At 44.4% G+C, this 22,065-nt stretch overlaps 1 protein-coding gene across 3 annotated transcripts in view; it reads right to left on the bottom strand.

Moving 5' to 3' along the window:
• Positions 1-7,827: 7,827 nt before the first annotated feature.
• FGD3 (FYVE, RhoGEF and PH domain containing 3) overlaps positions 7,828-22,065 on the bottom strand; it is a 192,338-nt gene continuing 178,100 nt past the window's right edge. For all 3 annotated transcript variants that reach the window (XM_025197126.1, XM_006017994.3, XM_025197127.1), the window contains 2 exons: positions 20,566-20,706; positions 7,828-9,079 (listed from right to left, as the gene is read on the bottom strand). In XM_025197126.1, the coding sequence (XP_025052911.1) occupies positions 8,855-9,079; positions 20,566-20,706 (366 nt within the window). In that variant the 3' untranslated portion in view covers positions 7,828-8,854. The remainder of the gene's footprint in view (positions 9,080-20,565; positions 20,707-22,065) is intronic.

Raw genomic sequence — 22,065 nt, 5'->3', positions numbered from 1 at the left:
GTGAGGAAACTAATAATTCTGTATTCAGAGCAGGGCTTGAATAGAGCAGTCAGTAAGGACTAGAGGCCCAAAACTGAACAATAAGAAAATAACAAAATGGTAAAGAGCTGTTAGTACAGTGAGCACCATCTATCCAGCACATGGATTTCCTAATTTTTGAGTGCCTGTCTTTACCACCTTAATGCTCCTTTGATATAGCTTTTTGCATGCAATTATGCACAGTATAGGTATGCAGTAGAAGCACCAAATGTGTACTATAGAGGACTGGAATACCTCATAGTGCGGTTACTTGTTCCTGAAGTAATCCAGTTGTAGCTACACTATCCAGTTCCTTAACCATTTCATTATGTTTGCTCATAACACTGCTTCTTCCATTGGTGTTCCCACACATCCTGGGACCCGTCCCATACTTCCAAGTGCAGCTCCTCAAGGCAGGTGCATATGTTATGGTATACATACAAAAATACAACAAAAATGCCCTTCAGTCCTTTGCACAGATGGATTTAGGTGAAGGAGAGTGCCAAATTGAAGGAGCATGCAATCGTGAGGCTCCACAGACATTAACCTGGGAGGATCAAGTGGAGGCACTTCATCGAATGGTAGGGTATGTGGTAGCTGGGACATGGATGGAGTTGGAGAAACGTGTATCCTGAGATGAAGTGATATCAGAGTGAGAAGCAGGTATGCAGGCATTTTTTTATGAAAGGAGGAGATAGGACTTTGACAGGGTTTTTTCTAATAGTGCCTGTTTAAAGTGTTCATGGGATGTGAACAACTTGGGCAGTGATGGGTTAATGAGTAGAGGAGTAGGTGGCAAAATAAAAGTGCATGATAAACTTATTGATATGGTCTTTAATAGTTCCTGCAGTCTTTGTATAGGAAACAAAACACCATGTGTCCAAGGCCTGATTCTACAAACTCCTTTTATCTTTCTTTTGGACTATTTATTATGCTAAAGTTGCTTTGGAAAAATGCAACTTCACATGCATTTCACATCTCATCTGAGCTCCAACTCTCAGGAATAGTGAAAAAGATTCCCTTTCATAACCTCTTTTAGCTGAAACATAAAATATAACCTTGCTTTTAAAATGCAGCACATAAAAGATTCTGTTCACAAACCATTATAACACTTAATTTCTGAAGGTGACTAAAAGACTCTGAAGGTGAAATCCTAGCCCTGCTGACTTCAGTTGGAGGTTTGCCATGGACTGCTATGATCCAGTTTTCAAATGCACTGTCTTCATGTCAGATATTAGATCTATTTTCTTATTGATGACCAGGGCTAGAGCTATTGAAGAATCCCAGTTTTTACACACAAGAACAAGATGTTTTAGTGTGTCATGTGGATATTGATAAGGTGTAAATCTGAAGCTTAGTAGTAATAATAAAGCTTAAAACAGAATAGCTGACAATTGGACCTCTGATTTGAACTCAGGAAGGTTCCAGGTACTAAGGCCACTGCAGACAGGGTACAGAGAAAAACTGCGAGCTCGTAGCTGTCGTTTCTATGCAGTCTTTGAGAAACATCTAAGTGGCATGCAGCCTCTCCCCTCTAAATGCCTTCAGCTACCATCAAGAATACGCTCACAAAAGTAAGCAACAGGGGAAAAAAAAAGAAAAGAACATATCACCATAACCATTAAAGTTAGAGAAGGGAAAGCCAAAGCTGGAACTTGGGGCAGATTCTTAGCTCTTGTAAATAATCACAGCTTGAAGTCAGTAGGCTTTTACAGATTGCCACCACCTCAAGGTATATGTTCACCTTTTTCTTATAGGAGGCACTACCCTGAGTACTCCATGGTAGGCCACCTTACATACCATATCCCTTTTAGAGCCTAGGAACAGCGGGCTGATTTAAGGTTGAAACAGCCAACCTTCTCAGCACCTTCAGATCTTTTGCTTTAAGCTGGCCTGTGCCACACAGACATTTCATTTAATTTAATTTGCCCTTGCAGGCCAGAAGCATTTCCCTTTCAGCTGATGCTTAGTTCTTTTAATCAACAAAGACAATCCAGACTGATTTATTACTTTCCTCTAAAGCAGTCATTTGAAATTCCACATCTTCTACAGTTTTGCTGAGGAAGGAAGCACTGTTCACCCTCCTTTGAATTTTGTTTTCCACAGCAAGCCAATTTTAAGCTTCCTAAATACTAATTTCTTAATTAGAATTAAATGTGATTTCCACGGGAGTACTACACCACCAGCTCAGTTAACTCAGCTGTCCAACGACAACATTTCTCCTATGTGGCTGGAGGATTTGTAGTCTTCATCCCCCCCGATTAGCAGCAAGAAATATTCCTCTTCCATCTCCAATAAGCCCAGCCAATGTGCCTCAGGCATGATGGTAGTTTCCTATTCTTGACTTTGTTTAAAGCACATCTAACTGTTGGATTGCACATTTCCAAGACCATTAGGTGTGGTGGGTAAAGCCAGGTCACTCATCCTAGCATTGGATCTCTATGGTTCACTCCAAAGGGAAGACCTTTTATCTATACCCCTTCCACAGGATCTGGGGCTCTGCATGATTGCCATAAGCCTCACACCGGTGCCAGGCCTGGTCAAGCCCCAGTTGTTGTTCATAGTGTCTCAAAGTTTTCTGACACAGTGGGCACTCTCACTCATCAGTGTGTAGCCTATTATTCTATCACAAGCTTTTTAGTACTAAGCTCCTTCTTCTTTTAATTAAGTTATGGCTGTATTCCCTTTTCTAGGCACAGTGGATTCACATGGTGCTCACTTAAGCTTTAATTAAGGGGAAAAAAGTGTCACAGATCAAATGTGCTTTTCCCAAGTGAACAAATTAAATCTATTGCTAAATCCAGGAAGAAAGTGTCAATGAAGAAGCTCCCACAAAGAGCTCAAACACATTCCCACAGACCTGTGTCCATAGGAACACGCGGATGCTTCAGAACAGACTTGCTGAAAACACGACTGTTGTAAGTCAATAGCAACAGCAACTTCTAAGTGCTGAAAATCAAAGTTTCGTAAGTTGTCCTCATAGCAATACTTGGCTCTTATCAAAGTGTGAAGAAGTTTCAAATGAACTATGAGATTAATAAAGGGTCCATAAGGCCATTAAGCAACATTTAAATACATTACCCTTGTACAGAGGCGGTGGAGTAGTTGGCCATCTCCGCTGTTTCAAACCTAGCAGCACAATAGATAATAATGGCACAAAATATTGCAGAGCACCTGGCTACTTCAGTTCTTTCCCCCTGAAGTATGAGATGTGAAAAAGGCATTGTGGCATACCAAGTTCTTGCCTATCACCTGGCTAATCTGGGTGGGAAAGGGAAGCTAGTACAAAGGAAGCTGTTGAGAGGAAGGTTTGGTAGGGAGATTATACCTCTTTCCCCCCAGCTGGCTGAAGCTGAACAGGTTTCAAGTACTTGTTATACAGTTGTTATTTACAGTAGGTAAAGATCTGCTCCTATCATTTACCTATGAGCCACTTTGCCAAGACCTAGGTGGTGTGTATGCATATATAGCTATAAAAGCCCTATAACTTCTTCTAGCATCAATACACCACAATGGGCAAAACATGAAGCTCATTCTCATTTGACAAAAATTGAACAAGTCTTCTATTTAAGTCTGGATAAAACCAAACCAAGAAGATAGGGAGAAAAGTATGTTTATGGACAGCGAGCAGAATTCTTCCTCCTGTTCTCATCTCCTGTGATCATAGATCAGGCAGCATCTGTGAAGACAGCCAGCAACTGCTTTCTGAAAAGCTTGTTTTATCACTATTTCATTTCACAGAAAAACGTAATCATTCAACTCTGTCAAGCTTCCTTGGACCTGCAGATTGCCCAGCCAAGCGAAAACACCCAGACAAAAGTGCAGGCCAGATGGAAAACCTCATCATGTCCCTGTATGGGGTGAAGAACTGAAAAAAGAGAAACAATAGAAAAGTAAAGAAGGAAATTCTTATTAATAAGACATGTAGTCATTTATATTTCACAGTTAATGCTGAGTGAAAGAGCACCAAGGAAGCAAAGTCAGAGGCACACAGGTTAACCACACACTTCATTATACAGCTTCAGCATTTGCTGCACAACCATTTCTGAGAAATTGTGATGGGATGCAAATAAGGAAAAAAACTAAAAGAAATGAACTCTATTGCCACAAAGAGAACAGGAAACCAGCAGGTCTGCATTTGATATGCAAACTTAAGGAAGGCAAAATTCTCTCTGAACACCTTGGTGCTGATCTTGAGTGATGATAAATGCCTGCAAACATGATTGTTTTTCTCACCTCACTTTCTGAGCAAAAAACGGGAAAAGTTTGAATTTTGCATAGAAAACAGGGCTCCCTATTATAGCTTCATCTATGGATGCCACACAACACACATTCTTTTCAAAAATATTTCATAATTTCTTGGTTCATCATTGATATGGCCCCCTTTTTTAACTTCTTTTCATGCATCATCCAGATGGCAGGTCTGCTGAACACAATCAGGAAACAACCCTTCTCCCTCAGCTATCCATACAGATTTCTCTTTTAAAAAGCTTACTTTTCTCTAAGAAAATCCGGTAGCACTTAGGCTGTATCATTTCATTTAATCGATGTATTATTTAGAACAATGAGGGGACCAGCAAAACTCCTCGGCAGTAGGGAGAATTTCTTTCCATTTCATATAGGCCTGAATGCCAGAGAAGTCTTCAGGTTCATGACCCATTTATTTCTATGATAGATGAGATCAGGCTGAATTGACACACAAGTTTCAAGAACTTCCATAGTGCAAATTAAGTAAAAAATCCATGACACTCAAGAAGAATGCATAGGTGTTATAGCATATTCAGGCCACCTTGTGCAATCTTTATCGGTCTGATAATGAAAACGATTTCCATTTTGCATACACAGTTTTTTTCACAGCCACTGATGTGATCATATAGACAACTGTATGCTTTGCAAGCATGTGGTTGTGGACAAAAATTACAGGCACAAAAAGTAAAGGCTGGGTTTTAAACATCTGGGAAATCTACTCCAGCAGTACATTGGTTGCTTACGCAGGTCCCAAGCCCACACATGCTTTACATAATCCTACTGATGTCAGGAGAAATTTACAGTGCACAAAGCACATACCAAAGCTGTTGTAGAATCAGAGGCAAGAGAGATGTCTGCTTGCTCTTTTGCAGACTGACCCATACAATAGAATGTCGATTGTCCAGAAGAATTAGTGTCACCATTGTTCTGCATAATCATTTTTTCTGGATAATAGAATAATAAATACCACAGTATAGAGTGCTGAAAAGTATAATTACTATATTATACAGCAAATATTTTTTAAAATTAAGAAATAAATGGATGGTTCTGTGTAATGTTCTAAAATCTCAAAGCCCTAGCAAATAAACAATGTGCACTGAAACGCAAAACCCAACTGTGGGCTGATGGTTTTGTTACTATAAAACCTTTTGATTAATTAATTTTCTGAATAATCAACTCTCTACTGTATCTATGTCATAAAATTCTTCTTAAAGGTGGCATCTTACCTACCAGTTATAATAAACATATTTTGGCCTTAGTAGCATCATATCTAACAAGTCCCAGAACATGCATTACACAACTGAATTCGGAAGATGATTTGGGGATCAGTGAACTCTGCTTGACTGCTTGCAATTTTGAAATATCTGTTCATAATGTACAATAGATTGTGATCACTTTTGACATGATCCTCATTTATGTAAGCATATAAGAAAGAAGAGCTTGGTTTCCTGACATGGGAGGTACCTGAATTTACCAGGAATCAAGGAAATATGGAGTAATGACAGTTCATGGATCACAGTTAAGTACACAGATTCAAGCCTTGCCCAGACTAAGCCTTAATTTTTATAGTAGCAATGCGATGCCCCCTGAAGGCCACTAAGTCCTTGCCAACCTGGCTCCCTTTGGGCATTCTCTCATGTACTCAACTGCCATGCCCTGATGTTATTAACTTCTGAGGAAAGGGAGACTGTCCCAGGGCTTCCCAAGCCTGGTATCACACTCATGACCAGAGGTGTCTATGGTCATTGCCTTAAGGGCTAATCATGGGCTCCATCCTCCCCAATACCCACTCCCATGCCTCAGAGGATATGCTGCTACATGCCCTTCTTGGTCTATGAGCTCCCAGTCCCAGTCATCGCCCCTCCTGGGCTACAGGCTCTTTGGCCCCCTTGGTCTCTGGCTGTGGTCCCTGAGCTTCAGTCTGCTTAGGCCCTGGCCCTACTCCTAGGCTAGTTGAGATCTTTGAGCTTCCTAGGCTCTGCTGATGCTCATCCCTCCTGGACTCCAGACCTCTGGGCCCCAGACCCTCTCTTCTCAGTCCCCCCTGGACTCAGGCTTTGTTCCCATGCTCAGTGCTGCTAACCCTGGCTCAGCAGTTATCTCAGCAGCCCTGCTTCCAAGAGCTCCTGTCTCTCTGGCTTCTAGGGCTAGACTTCCTGACCAGCTCAGGCCCTAGGCTTATATGCCCCATCTTGGCCGCCTCCTGGTCACATAGGCAGCTTGGACTCCAGGGAAGGGCAATCTAACATATGCATTTGGGGACTTTATTAGAGTCTAGGCTGCCCTTGAGGAAAAAGATTTCCATGTTGATGTCCAAGAGCACCAGAGCTTTTGGATCTGTACTAGACTCCATTAAGTGTGAGGTAGAATTTAAATTCTGGCTTTTAACCTATATAACCTTAACCTATGTAGGCAATTGTGATTGACAGGGTTTCTCCAGGCAGAATCCAGAGAGATGCGAGACACTGAGAAACTTTTCCTTTGAGGACCTGGCCTCTGCCCTCATGTGTCAATCTTCCACACAGGCTGTGTCTACATGTACAGTGGATGGTGCAGTTGTTACTGCTCAGTCATTTAGTACTTGCATAAGCAACAGTAACTGGCATTACTGTGCAGTACCATCACCACATATTTTTTTCCGCTGTTACTGCACAGTAGCAAATGAGCTACTGCACAGTAGCTCGTTACTACTGTACAGTAACGTTGCCGCATGGCTAGTGCCTGGCAATGCTACTGCATAGTAGTGTCTCATACAGATGCGCCAACAGATGAGAAAACACTTTTTTCTGGGGGAGGGTAAGAGGGCATCTAAGGAAGGTGCTGAACTGGAATATTTTTTAAAAAACAAGATTTTACTATTTTTTTACTAAAGCTAGAAAACAACAAATTTATCAACTTTTTCTGGCTTGGGCTTACCATTTCTTCTTCCTTTCTCTTTCAGTAGCCAAAAAAAGAAAGAAAGAAAGAAAAAAAATTGAGGGAAAACTAGAAAACAATATACTGAAAATGTTAAAATCAAAAGACTTGTAAAACCATTTTTTTGTGAAAAATTACCTTTAAAAATCTATAAATTGAAAAATCTTGGAATGTCATATCCATTTGTTAAGTGGCTCGGCTGATAGTAGCACTGTGGGGACAGAACTACCGGAAGCTACCTAAGGAGCAAATTAAATGGGTGGATTTTGTTTACAGAAAAGGCACTTTTTAAAAGTAAAACCAAACAATTAAATCCTTAGTCAGTGGAGAGGCGTCTTATGGGAGAGAAATACGCACTGGCTTGGAGCCTTAATTTTCAAACACTCCGAACTGAAACTTTGACTGTATGGATCAGTGCTCTCCACTGACAAACACCGGATAGAAAATGTCGAAGGCTGAACAGGGAACAAAAGTTAAACCAAAGCGTTTAAAAATCATACCACTGTGACAAATTTTATTTCATTTTTTTCTCCTTGCATATCAGCACTACATGCTTGCTATTACTAAAAACAGATAGGACTCTCATACTGTACCTATGTTAAATGTTGATCTAAAGCTTGCAGTATTCTGGAGATTTGGCTCAGGAGTAATGTACGGATTTTATTTAAATAGATAAGCACTTAAGGTTTGAAAAAGACAAATACAGGTGAACAAGGAAATTAAATTACAAATTCAATTCATACAAATATCTCGTATCATCCTATGCACTAAACCCTGTTATTAGCTCAAATCTTTTAAAACTTCTTAAAATACTTATGTAACATTATTTACAAATTATATAAATAAATCCTAGATTACTTAAAAAAGTTAACCAATACAACAAAAAAGTCACCTTTTTGTACTGTGTATACTAAAAATGTTCTTGTTTATTGGTTACATCCCGGGTTGCAGTATAAAATGTTGGTTCACTTACATTAAAATGGGTTCATAAAAGAAATAAAAAAGTGTTGGTTTCAAAAGAAAACAAAACAATATATAAAAGCTTAATATTTATGAGGCTTCTTAATGTTCTCTTCTGCATGGTTTGCAGTAATTATTAAAAGTCTCTTCTACAGTATACATCTTGTGAATGGGTCATCTCAAAATAGTAGAGACAAACAGCTTAGTAAAAGAAAAGGTTCAGTACATTGTTCACACTTCACAAAGACCATTCTTATCAGAAGGGGAAGGACAGAGAACAGAATGTCAGTGGCCAGCCACAAGCCTTTACAACATTTAACTTAAAGGCAGCATTTATATACCTAATCACAGACTATACACACCCTGCACTGAACAGCAATTGAAAGGACTGAAAAATATACATTTAGGAAAACAAGAGACTGTTGGTCTTCCATTACCTTTGATAAAGTTAATGCTTTCTTCCTTATCTTCCGATTTAAAACCAGCATAAACACAGTCAACAACTACTACTACTTTTTCCTTTAATGTAATATATGTCAGATAGCTAGTACTGCACGTGATAAATGTACAAAAAGAAAAAGGAGAGAGAAACCGCTGAAATTGCTACGCAGACGCATGAAAATATAAAGCCATACAGATTCCAAAGTGCCATGAACACCGAATTCAAGTGACGGTATATAGCATGAGTTAAAGAAACTAAATGGAATTTGCTCTATGGGTTACTGATTCCTTCAGTTAGATCTTCAGTCTCCCCTTTAGCTGCTTTGGTGAGAATTTCCATCCATTTCATTTGCAGTTCTTCATCCTCTGCACTGAAATATAGAGTTTGTTGGGATTGGTAAAGCTTTAAAATGTGTTTTGCTTCAAACTTCTCACCAGAACTTGGTAAACTGACTTCATAACCAGGCAGGGGTATGGCACGAAGACTCCGCCCATCCTAAAACACAGGAAAAAAGTCAATGTAAGAACTACCAAAGTTTTGCATTTGAAATAGAAAAAACAAACAATATGCTGAACGCAAACACCTCCTCACACTAGTATTTGAGAATTCTCTCTCTCTAATGGGTTTCCCACTAATTTTAAAAAGCAAGATCTATTTCCTAAACAGGGAGGGAGGCATCATGCCCAAACATCTAACAAAAGCATAAGTCATCCAAGCCAACAACTGAGGGTACCCCGAGGCAATTCACTGTGTCAGTATTGTGTCCATGTATCTGATTAGCTAATAAACTGTATTCCTATCGTGTATTATAACAAATTAGAATATTTATGTATGCACCAATCTACTTATATGCACATTGAAGCCTGCACAATGTTCATGCTCCAGGCTCTGGGCTGATTTAAAAAGCCACAGCAGTGCAGCAGCTCAGGGTACAAATCAACCCAGATTTTGAACTGTGCCATATATAAAATGGTTCACATCTGGACTTGGATTTGGCAACAGTCCTTACAGTTGTAACAGTCCCTTTGGGCAAGAGTCCAGCCCTAACAGTAGAAAAGCTGGGGACTTTGGTAATTCTTTAACTGTGACATGGAAACCCAGTATTTTCTGCTTTTAAGTTTTCTTTAGACACTTTATATTAAATCAATCCACCCATCCAGTCAAGAACAGCAGAATGCAATTCCCCTGGACACCAAGATGATGCACCTATGCGTGGTTAGAGCACAGCATGCAAGCACAGCTAGCCCTTGCAAACCACAAAGTGCCAGGGTGACCTTGAACTAAAAAACCCCCACTTTCACCCCCCTGCCTCTAGGGCAGAAAACACATCATTTTTCCTAAAGATCCCAGAGTACTCCCGATTCCATCACAATGATGCAGGGGGAGGCACTGGAGTCCAGAAAAAAAAATCAAAGCCAGATCATTGCAGTTTTCATAGGAGCCTGGCAGAGGTGTAACTTGTCAGCACTGTGCTGGGTAGTGGCAGCGCACAGGCAATGGCTGGAGGTTCGCTGCCGTGGGGAAGGGAGGGAGGGATGTCACCTCTTTTTTTGCCACTGATATGTGCGCCAAGTGGCCAAAATACCAGTGATTATTGCAGCAAAAAAGGTGGTGACATCTCCCACCCCTCCCCATCACCTCCCCCCAGCAGCAAATCTCTGGCTGCTCGTACTTTGTGCACTGTTGCTACTGTGCTGCTGGAGCCACTGCAGGGAAGTCACAGTATGTGAGTGTTGGAAGAAACAGGGGACCACAAGAGTAAGACCCACCCCATCCCCAACTCCATTCCAGTGCCCCGCATCCCAACCTCTCCATAGAGAGTGCCTAGGGCTCCTGCACTACTCACCCACCCACAGTCATGCTATTAGAGCCTGGAACAGTTCACAGATCAAAGGAGTGGTGCTGATTCAACTACCACTGATGACACCCAGATTGTCACCCACTCCCTAAACTGCCTGAGAATAAACAAATTGCTCTGCTGAACTTGAAGGCAGCAAGGGGGAGGAGAGACACCTCCACAACACAAGAGACATCATCATCTGGGGAGCTAAGAACAAGCGAAACCAGTCTCAGCTGACATTGACTTTGTGTGTGACCATTGTGAAGTCATGTAAACCAGCATTTTCACAAGGGTGAGCCTAAAGTAAGGTATCAAAATCCGCAGGCAGCCGTTGATTTCAACAGCATGTGTAGATTCTTGACACCTCTGAAAGTCAGGCTATTTTACCCTTAGCATACTCTAATAACCAGGAATAGATAATCACAGGATTCTGGGGTAATCCTAAAAAATTAAATGCCATTTTTAACATTCAGAGTCCAGGAAGTTCCTATAGCATCCTACATAGATCATGTCTGTGAGCATGCATGTTCATGGGGCTACACCATATACATGCATGCACCCAGCACGATCCCTTCTCATTAAAATAGTGTGGGCAGTCTTAGTTGCATAGTAATATAATATTCAAATAAAAAAATAGTTACAATTAATGAGGAGATTTCCCTCAGACCTTTTGTTAGCTAACTGAACCCATTTCTAAGCATGCACTGTCACATCATCTAGTGTGGCAGCTAAGAGGAGAAAGGAGGACAAAATGGCTTTGCAACTTCCCAATTCTCAGATGAGCTATTTACACAGAGCAGATTGGAAAGTTACAAAAAACTAATGGCCTTAAGGCAGGGGTGGGCAAAATATGGCCCATGGGCCGGATCCAGCCCACCAACTGAATGAATCTGGCCCATGGCTGCCCCTGCAGCACTCCACAAGGAGCCCAGCCCCACCCGCTCCTGCCGGGGCAGCCTGTGTTGTGTTCCTGCCCGCTGACCAGGGCCCCGACTGGCGTGTGCAGCTTCCGGTGGGGCCGTGCCTGGTTCTGCTCTGCTCCCCTTGCCTCCAGCAGGAGCTGCCCAGCTGAAGCTCCCCGCCCACTTGGAGCAGTGCAGCAGGGGCAGGAGCGGGAGGAGAAGCTGGAGGCAAGTGGAGGAGAGCAGCACCCAGCTGGCTGCAGCCGCACTGGGAACAGCCCTGCCGGAAGCTGTGCGTGCTGGCTGGGGCTGGGGCCCGAGGTGGTGGGGCTGTCCTGCTCCCCTCCCAGAACAGCCCTGCTGCCCTAGGCCCCAGCCCTGGCCCTGGCGTTGGTGCTGCTTTGGTCCCCTCATCTCCAGCTGCAGCTCCTCCTCCCACTCCTGCCCATGCTGTGCCATTCTGGGCAGGCAGGGGGTGAAGCTTTAGCTGGGTGGCTCCCACTGGAGGCAAGAGAAGCAGCTGCACCAGGAACATCCCTGCCAGAAGCTGTGCGCTGGCTGGAGCCAGGCTGGCAGGCACAGGCAGAAGTGGGGTGCGGGCTAGCCCAAACGAGGCTCGGCCCTATGTGGAGCACTGAGGGGACAGCCATGGACCATACTGCCCAGGCAAGCTCTGCTGCACGTGCCCCCTGCCTCCTGCTCCCTCCTCTCGCCCCTGCCTGACCCCTGGGACCTAGAGCCCAGGCAGCCTCCCCCAACACACATGCACATGTCCCCCTTCCCACCACAGGGCAGGGCATGCAGGCAGATCACGGCTCAGCCCAGGCCCCAGCCCTGAGCTGTCACTGCCCCGTGACCTGGCCCCATGATCCTGGCCTCACCGGCCCAGCCCTATAAACTGACAACACCTATAAAAGGGCATAGCAACACCTTGCCTTCTAATATAAGGACAGGGTGACAAGATAGGAATCACTACAATGACTCTACGCCACCTAAGAATCATCCTCCAGAATGCTATCCTCAAATGGACCAATTCAGGTGTGGTAGGGTAGTGTGGTTTTGCACTGAGAGGCTGCTGCAAAATTGCCATAAAAGACCAAAGAAACTAGTTTTTACTATAAGCACCATGATTTTGTGGGAAAAGAAAACCCTATAAAATGTCAAGGTATTGATACCTCAGCTGCACCTGTTATTACTACAGGTACTTGTTGCATCTGTAATACACGATATTCACATGTATAAACTGGGTACAGACATTGCTACGTGCATTTCTGATTGGTGCAGGTATGTGTGCATTGTGCAGATGGAGAAGGGGTGCATGCCCTTGTGTGGGAGCAGCTAGGGTGTCAAACTTAAGCCTAAGTCTGCTTCACTGTTAAGAAAGAAAACATTGATCATGATTGTATGGGAGGTATATCCAGGCTACATCTGCTTTGCTTGCACAATACTAGCAATCACGTACTACCCCCACTTTATTTGATCAATTTTGTTTCTCTAGAATGTATTTATTATTAATATATGTGTGTGTGTATGTGCACACACATATATATGCATATGCATGTATATATATGCATATGTATATATGCATGTACCTCCTTTCATTATAATCCCAGGCCATAGACTCTAGTAATCCAAAAGGAGGAGTCACCTTGGAGGAACTGCAACACTGTAAGAGGCAGCCAGTCCCATTAATGTTAGCTTTAAGGATCAAGTAAAATCAGGCTCTCGACTGCAGGCACCTACAGAGGCTCCTTTTACAAGTTTACGAGCTTCTCTGGAGCTCTTGCACTTATTCCTCCTTTCTTCCTGGGTGGAAAGTTTCAGGCCTGTGTCCCACTTAAGCCCTGTTTACATCCTGCTGTGAGTGTGTCAGGAAGGTATAAGTGACACCACAACCTGGTGCATAGGGTAAATGTAATATTCCACTTTGAATCAGTTCTTGGGTCTGGCTGTCTGTGTAAGGAGCGCTCAAGGACAAATGTGTAAGGAGTGCTTGTGGATTAGATGGTAGCAACCAATTAGCAAATCACACTGCCCAGATGGAAAGAAGAGTTCTCTCTCAAGGGCTTATTCCCAGCCAAATATTGAAATAATTAGTGTTAAACTGAAATTTAAGGGATACTGAATGCTGGCAGTAATCACACACAGCACGCACCCTTTCAATGTTATTGTCTATGAGCTGGATGACTTGAAAGAATCATGTATTTGAGCATTAACAGTGGGCATATTTATTGCTTGTAACATTGTGGCATGAGTGATTGCAACATACAGGATCTGGGAGTTCAAGCAAAGAGCCAGACCCCACTCTTGTGGAGCTCCCTTAATGTGGGAACACTATTTAAGATCCTGAATATATGACCAGACCTACCATTAGTGCTAATAAGAGTTAAACATACACAAAACAGAAGGAAAATAAACCATTTGTTGCAATTAGAAAAATAGCTAGCTAGACACTGAGATTCTTTGTCCTCCTTTGGGAAGTTTCCAAACCTAATGTCTCTGTATTAGCTCCTAACACACAGTGGCATACCCAAAATTCTCTCAAAAGAAAGGGAACACTCCCATTGACTTGAAAAGGGTCTGGAGCAGGCCCTTAGAACCTTGCATTTTGGTTACCATGAACAAGGACTGGATATAACACCCTCTAACCTAGTTAATGCTTATTCTAGAATGACTAGCGGCCTCCAAGGAACCACAAAAGATGCTTCCTTCTCCCTGTGAGTCTGAGTAGATTACTTCCTTATTTATTACAGACACAGCTGCTATCATTTTAATTGCAGTCAGAGATTTTAATTGCAGTCAGAGTTAATTTTCATGATGGACAAAAGATGGTAGTTTTAGGAATTTTTCCAAATATTGTTTTTGTGTAAGTAAAGCTTGATTTAAGCAGTTGCTCCAGTTCATGTTGTCCAATCTTTCTCCCAAACTCATCATTTTCTCAGCTGTCAAGAGACTAACTCATTGATCTCATCCTTCTCAGAAAACATGCACCTCTGTTAGGGTACTTCATGTTTTCGGTGTAGTTCTGTGGACTTTACACTTCCATGAAGACTCTTCTCCAGTCCTCCACTTGAAACCAACCCTTGGCTAGCCAACAGAGGGAGTTGTTTGAAGCCAGGAGGAAGAGTACAGAAGTCAGAGGATGTGCAGCTCAGTGAAACAGATGTTGCCCTGGATGGGAGGGAGCCCTGGTTTCATGTTATCACTGGATAGAAGAGGGGAGGGACTAGAACCTGTGCCTGCTCCTCCCTGGACAAGTACCCTAATCACTATGTAGCTGGCCTAAGGGGTGGGAGAGTCTTTCTCCCTTTCAAGAGGTAAGCATACAGGGCAAAATACAACCATAATGTGTATAAGTGCCAAAAACTGCAGTTACACAGATACGTGTCATTAAAGCACATAAAGCACACTAGGATTCTTCCCTCCATTTCAAAGCTGTGAAGAATTTTATTGTGCTTACACATAGCAAGAGCTTCAGTTTCTCGTAATTTGATTTCCCCTCCCCATTCCCAAAAGTCAAATATTGTTCTATTTTTTAAGGTTCGCTTTTCTAGGAGGTAGCCAAGGTTTCTCTGTGGTGTACTATATATTTTATTCAGCAGCCAAGACTAGAGATCCTATATCAGGGCCAGGGTAGGCAAAATATAGTCCGTGGGCTGCATCCAGCCCACCAGGCAATTTCATCCAGCCGGCAGATGCCCACCAATTAATTGTACCACACATAGCCCACTCGCTTCACACTCACCCTCATGCATGGGAGGGCCCTGGCCCTGGGCAGCACACAGCTTCTAGGTGGGGCTGCTGCTGGCACTGCTGCAGCCGCCGAGGGACCTGCTTGGCTTTTCCAGCCTCTAGCCACTCTCTTTGTGTCCCTGCTGCTGTGCTTGCTCTGGGCAGCAGGTAGGGAAGCTGCAGTTGCGTGGGAGTGCAGAGCATGGGGCTGGGGCTGGTGGGAGCATGGAGCCCGGGATCCATGACCAACCAGGTGGTGGGAACATGGAGCTCAGGTGGGCAGGGTGTGGTCGTGTGCGCTTTGTGGGGTGTGAGGGATGGTGGGGGGTTGTGGGGTCCCCTACATGCCCCACCCACATCCCCTCTCCATGGCGCACAGCCCCTGCAGCCAGTGGCAGCAGCAGGGGGCAGGCCCTCAGGGACCTCACAGCCCACAGGTGCAGCTGCCCACAACTCCAGCCAGTTCCAGAAGCTGCACATGGCAGCAAGGAGTAGAGCCAGGCCAGCATGCCCCTATCATTCAGGGCTGACGTACAAGTTCCCAGGAATCACATGCCACCGGGGGGATGCCACGCACGATGGAGCCAGCCGCCTTCCCTGCTCCCTGCCACCATGTGCAGCTCCTGAGTTGTGGGGCTCCCCGTCACTTTCAGTGGAGTCCCAGGAACTAAACATGGTGGCAGGGAGCAGGTAAGGCAGCCAGCTCCATTGGGTGGGCCTTCCCCACAGTGGTGCGTGAGCCCTGGGAGCTGCATGTGAGCCTCATGCGATAGAGGTGGGCTGGCCTGGCTCTGGTCCTTCCTGCCACATGCAGCTGGAACTGGCTGGAGCCATGCACAGCAGGGAGATAACATCTGCACAGGCTACAAGCACCCCAAGAGCCCACAGTCTGCTGCCACCGCGCCATGGGGGGGACATGTGGGAGGTTTCCCATACCCTCCCACTCTGCTTCACATCCCACAAACCCCACAACTCCCCCACATATACACCCCTACACTCCCAACATACCCTATACCCCCCACACAGCCACACCCCCTCACAAACCCTACACCCCACCATACGCACACACTCCCAACCACACCCCATATCCTCTCTCATACAATATACAAGAGTAAGACTTTATTTTTGAGCTATTAGGCAATACCGCTATATGCACTATGCAAATGCACATAAATCAAGACAAAAATATTTATATGTTGTAGTAGATGTTTGACTTTTAGTATATGAATTCATTTTTTTTCCAGTTCCAAGATGGCACCACCCCAAAAGGAGTACTTCTGGGATCAAAGGGAGAGATGTCTGGTGGCAAAGGTCAGGGGGCAAGACTTCCAGTCCCAATATGGCAACCAGGGGGCAGGGCACCTGGGAAGGGATGGGGCAACCATTACAGCCCTCAACTACTTGCCAAAATTCATTAAGTGGCCATCCAGATGAAATAATTGCCCTCCCCTGTCCTATATATTAGGAAATTTGAGGAGGTTCCCCCAAAACATTTCCAGACCATGAATTCAGCAAACTTTTGCTCTGTCACTGCTAATCTCATGCTTTCTAATTTCAATGGGCATGTCTACATGAGACACCAACTGCCCAGTAGCCTAATAATACTATGCAATAGCGTGTGTCACAGCGGAAACAGTACTAATACACTATTGGGCAGTAGCACCACTAAAAAGAAATGTGCTGGCACTACCGTGCAGCAGGCATGGCTGGTGAACGCAGACTGGTGGGGCGGTGGAGCATCCCACAGGAGCAAGGTGGGGCAGGGTTTGCAGCCAGTTGGGGAGCAGGCTGGGATCTGCAGCTGGCTGAGAGTCAGCGGGAGGGGGTGTTGCAGCTGGCTGGGTACTCTGGCCAGTAGCAGGGAGGCTGCAAACCCTGCCAGCGCTCCCGTGGGACACTCTACCACCCCACCTGTCTGAGTTCACCAGCCGCACTTCCTGTGCAGTAACTGTGGTTACTGAGCATTTATTTAGTACCTGATTATACAAGTATTAAACTAAATGCGCCATAACCACAGTGCATTAATGAACCTGCCCAGTATGTCAGCAGGAGCAATAACACATAGAAGCTTATCAGAGATGGGATGAAGTCAGACTGATATCTAAACACTAATAACACCTACGATACAGTATTTAAGAATGGATGCAGAATTCATTAATCTAAATGCCAGGAGGGGAAGTTTTGTAAAAGCCTTTTTTTAAAAGAAAGTATATTATATGATACATGAATTAGAAGCATACAGAAAATTGTGTTCATAAAGGGAATTGAGAAAGAAATTATGTTATAATTTTTTTCCTTTTTCTTTGCTGCACGTCATGAAATAGGTCCTCATTGTCATTTTTTATGATCCCAGCCAGTGACTGCTGATTTCTGATAGTAAATCCAGGATTAATGTTATTGAATACAAGACAGATTAACCTTGTACTAGGTGTTTTCTTGCTGTTTTGTCGACTGATTTATCCCATATCTGAAACAGTCAGGGGTACTAATTATTAAATTTAACCGTCATAAAACCAATGCTCAGTGTCAAAGGCAGCCTTTCCCCCTAATATAGTGTCCTGCTAATCACATCACCATGGGTTCAAGATCAAATATGGCAGGGCACAGGAAAAGAATATGGTACCTTGGCACCGATTTTGTTTCTCCTATTAATATATGATGAAAATGATTTAACATTTTTACAGCTGTTATTGTTCTACTGTGGACCAGACAGAAGTGGTTTCTGTTGTGTGGATCATTATTAGTGATGCCCTGAGATACTAGACTGTAATGAGGACCTACATGGAAGAACTTCCTTCAAGTCACACAGTGCAAGTGAAACTGCTCTATGTCCACATGGTTTGTAGCAGTTACTGAAAATGATGTATACTGCCTTTAAATGTATTTGCAGCTCTTCTCCTGACTTTCCTCCAAACTCTTCTCAACTGGGGTGCATGAAAATGTTCCAAGGAAAAAAAAGGAGATCTGGGGCCCCACCCCACCCCACCCCACCCCACCCGCCTCTGGACCTTACATGGGAGGTCCCAACTTTTCTTTCCCTGGCAAATGGAGCTACATGATTTTGCTGGAGTCAAGCTACCACACACCTGCACAGACGAGAGGGCTTGGACCTTATAACAAATGATGCTCCTTGGGCACATCTACACATGTTACTAATTTACAGTACGGAATTAAGTTCCTTACAAAGCTCCTTATAAAGCCTTCCATGGAGCAGGTCTACATGTGCTCCCTGTTGGGAGCAGTTTTGCTCCCATTGGGAGCAGCCTGGTACAGGGCTGCTCCTGTCCTGCTTGGTCCCCCTGCAGCAACCAGAGGGAGCTCCAGGCTCCCTCTGGTTCTAGCCTGGGGTCCGGCAAGGGGCACAGGGCCTGTCTCAGTGGGCACAGAGCAAAGAGAGCTCTTCTGGCTGCAGCAGCAGCTGTCTCCTGGCACCATATACATTAAGACAGGTTCCTGATGTGCACTGGGCCAGGAGACAGCTGCCCCTGCAGCAGCAGGAGGCTTGCTGAGGATTATCCTGGGTGTGGGGCAGCTGCCAGGGAGACTCCTGCCAGGTGTGGGGTAGGGACACAGGGCTTGCTACAAGTTCCTCTCCTTGAGTCAGAGCTGGCTGCTCCAGGGAGCAGACAGAGGCTGGGAATCCAGCTCCCACCTGCTCCCTGGAGCAGCCAGCTCCATGCGGCACAGAGCTGCTCTAGGGGACAGATGAGGGCTGGGTTTCTAGCACCCGCTTGTCTTCCAGAGCTGCCAGCTCTGTGCTGGGAGTTGGGAGCCAGGACAGGTGGCAGAGAGCTCCCAGCTCCCAGTTCCTGGGGGGAGCTAAGCGGTGCCAGGACAGGGACAGATAGCTCCCTGTCCCCTGTGACACCCTGCTTCCTAGGCTGACTGGGCGCAAATTTGCTCCCAGTCAGCATCTATACAAGAATTACTATGCAGTATCTACTGTGCGGTAAATGGTGCACATGTGTAGATGGTGATGCTTTACTGAGTAGATTAGTCAACTACACAGTAAAGCATCTTGTGTAGACACACCCCTTGAGGGTGAAATTTACTCTGTACAGAGACTCACTGCATAAAGCTTTATTCCATTGCTTCATTACAAAAAACACAGACCTTGTACTTTCTGTATAGGATAATTGTACCTCAACTGACTAATTTGGTAGGAAGACAACTTTTCTGTGCTGCTGCTTTTAAGGTTTTTTTACCCAATATTCTGGGAAAAATCTCAAAATTAGCCCTTGCTGTAATAGCCTTTGGAAAAATCTCAAAATTAGCTGCTCCTGTATTAGAAATATTGTCCTGTCTAAGGGAATTTCTTTTTCAGCTGGTTATTTCAGTTGGAAAGCTCCAGTGGGAGCTTGGCAACCCCAAAACCCCTAGAACCACTTGGAAGGTTACCCTGTACACTGTGAAATCCAGCTGAAGCAAAAGCAGCATGTGTCCATGTCCTGTAATTCAAACTTCAGCTTACTGAATGTTGCATTCAAAGCATTACAAAGGGTCAATTTAAAGACCTTAGAGGTGGTATGCATTCTCATAGGATGCATGTTTTTGAGAGTGGCATACAAATACTTATACTTGTAGAAAGTAAAGTTCTCCATATAACAAGTCATGGATAACAGTAGCTAAAGGCCAAATTTTGTTTTCTGATGCTGTCAAATAGATTGGTGTTCATCCAAGGCAAATCCATCAACATCACTGCACTTGCCCCTGGTAACATAAAGCTCCATTTGGCCCATGATCCCTCCCCTCTATCCCAATATACCCAAATTAAAGCAATGCCATTGGAATTTGAAACAGATGCAATTCTACTCTGAGTCTGAAGGGCTTTAACGTTCACTGCTGTCATTCTACTAGGATTTGATTCTATCATTTTGTGTTCAGTTTGACTCACCACAAACAAGTTTTGACATGCATTCTAAAAATCCACTGTATAAATTATCACCTAATTTACCACAGTGCATTCTTCCAGTCATTTACAAACAAAGCAATTAAAACAATAGCAGCTGTTAAGACACATTGGTTTCACTGCGCATAGTCCAGATCCCAGGCCTTGGGAAATATTAGTATCTGTGTAAATTCACTCCAGAGCTGGAGCAGCATTAAAGTACAAAGGCTTAAAGTAGCACCATCTTATTAGTACTGCTTTGCCACCTTCTGCATTTACTAGAAACATTTTCCCCAGATAACTGATCCATAGAACCTTTGAGTGTTTATTTTGAAAATAAACGTTAACTGAAATAATTATCATTGCTTTGTCCTTTTTGTGCTACCACTTCTCCTTTAAAAAAGAGAGAGATGAAACTAGACATCTGATTGCAATCACATAATCTTCATCTACAGATAAGATGGAAATTTGAAATCTCTGAGGCTTTGTGCTAAATTCAGAACACCAAGTTCATTTCTGCTGTTGAAAGTAAGCCAAATCCCTTGACCTATTTCCCAGATTGACATAGTGAAATTTATACTTTTTTGCTGAATGATGCCTCTGTGGACATTACTTTTACCTGACTGACACCTTGCAGGTATAAGACGAGGGGTTCAGTCTTGGGGATGGTGACCAACACTTTGGACCAAGTCTTCCCTTTGTCTAGGAACTGGAGGTAGCTGCTGAAAAGGCTGTTTTCTGCTGCCAAAATGCTCTGCTTCTGTAAAAAGAAAATAAGAGCTGTTTCTATTGATTCTTATGTGGTATGGGTACTTTAAACACACCATATTTAAATACTTAGCTTTGAAACCAAAAAGGGCAAATGCTGAGCAGCCTATAATTGCACAAGAGTTTAATCATCATTATATACTATCAAGATATAGTATGCCTCTAAGTACCTAGAGGTAGGTGCTGAACTATTGTTCCCAGAGGACAGGAAGTTAAAATTCCACCTCCACAGTGTAAATTGAGAACAGCAATTAAGATGACACAGCTAGTTTCTTGCTTAGCTCAAGTAGGCTGGGAGGAGATTTTAAATTAATGAAAATGGTTTCTCAGCACAAGTGAAAGGCATCTGCAAGGTACAGAACTTCAGTAAGGGTGAGACAGAGCTCTGGGTTTACCATTGTTGGTAAGATAACATGAGCATATGCTAAGACAGAACAGCATTCTGATTATACTACTCCATACCCCTCCAAACACTGGGACCCTATAACCTTCCCTTCTGCACATTCCTTTTGCTGTATTACAAGTTGTGTTTATCTGGTATGTTTAGGAAAGCCACCACCTTTCTATGGGTCACCCAGGTTGGCATCAAGTTCCCTTTTAGGAAGTGCCCGACATATTCTGTACTATTTTATATCATGAATTTGCAAGAAAATGAACCAGGCAGAAACAATCAGGTGGAGAGGGTTAAGAAAATGCAGTAGTGTTATCACTAGAACTGCATGAAGTGGCAAGCATTCGCTTCAGATTTGACCGATTCGGAGAGACAGTGATTCGATTCAGCTGAATCGGATCCAAAAATTCGGTGCCGCTTCGGAGAGTCGGCCATAGACTAAACAGGCAGCAGTCCTCAGCCCACTGGACACAGCTGCCTTCAGCTGGTAAGTCTGTTGTGGTGGGCAGAGGGGGGAGAGAAGGGACATGAGGGAGGAAGGGATTGGGGCTGGGTGGGACAAACTGTCCAGCTGGGGCAGGGGGGTGCAGGACTGGGAGCGGGGCCTATGCCCTGCTGCTGTTTGCCCAACCAGGCCAGGGGGGTGCGATGCAGACGTGGCTCGCTCCGGGTGGAAGGGGGCAAGCCGCAGCAGGGCATAGCCCCTGCTCCCAGTGCTGCCGCGCCCACATCCCACACCCCCCCACCCCAACTGGGGAAGCAGCAGCAGTGCCCGCACCCACCGGCCCCAGCTGGGCATGTGGCGGCAGTGCCCGCATCCCCCACCCCCATGCCTCGGCTGTAGCTTGCCTAGCAGGGCTGTGGGGGTGCAGGACGCAGGCGTGGCTGCGCTGGGAGCAGGGGCTATGTCCTGCTGCTGCTTGCCCCCTTCTGCCCCGGAGCAAGGCGCACCTGCATCAC

Source organism: Alligator sinensis, unplaced genomic scaffold, assembly GCF_000455745.1.
Source record: "Alligator sinensis unplaced genomic scaffold, ASM45574v1 scaffold391_1, whole genome shotgun sequence".
Classification (NCBI taxonomy): Eukaryota; Metazoa; Chordata; order Crocodylia; family Alligatoridae; genus Alligator; species Alligator sinensis.
The sequence above is the reverse complement of the archived record's forward strand: the minus strand, read 5'-3'. Positions and strand labels throughout refer to the sequence as shown.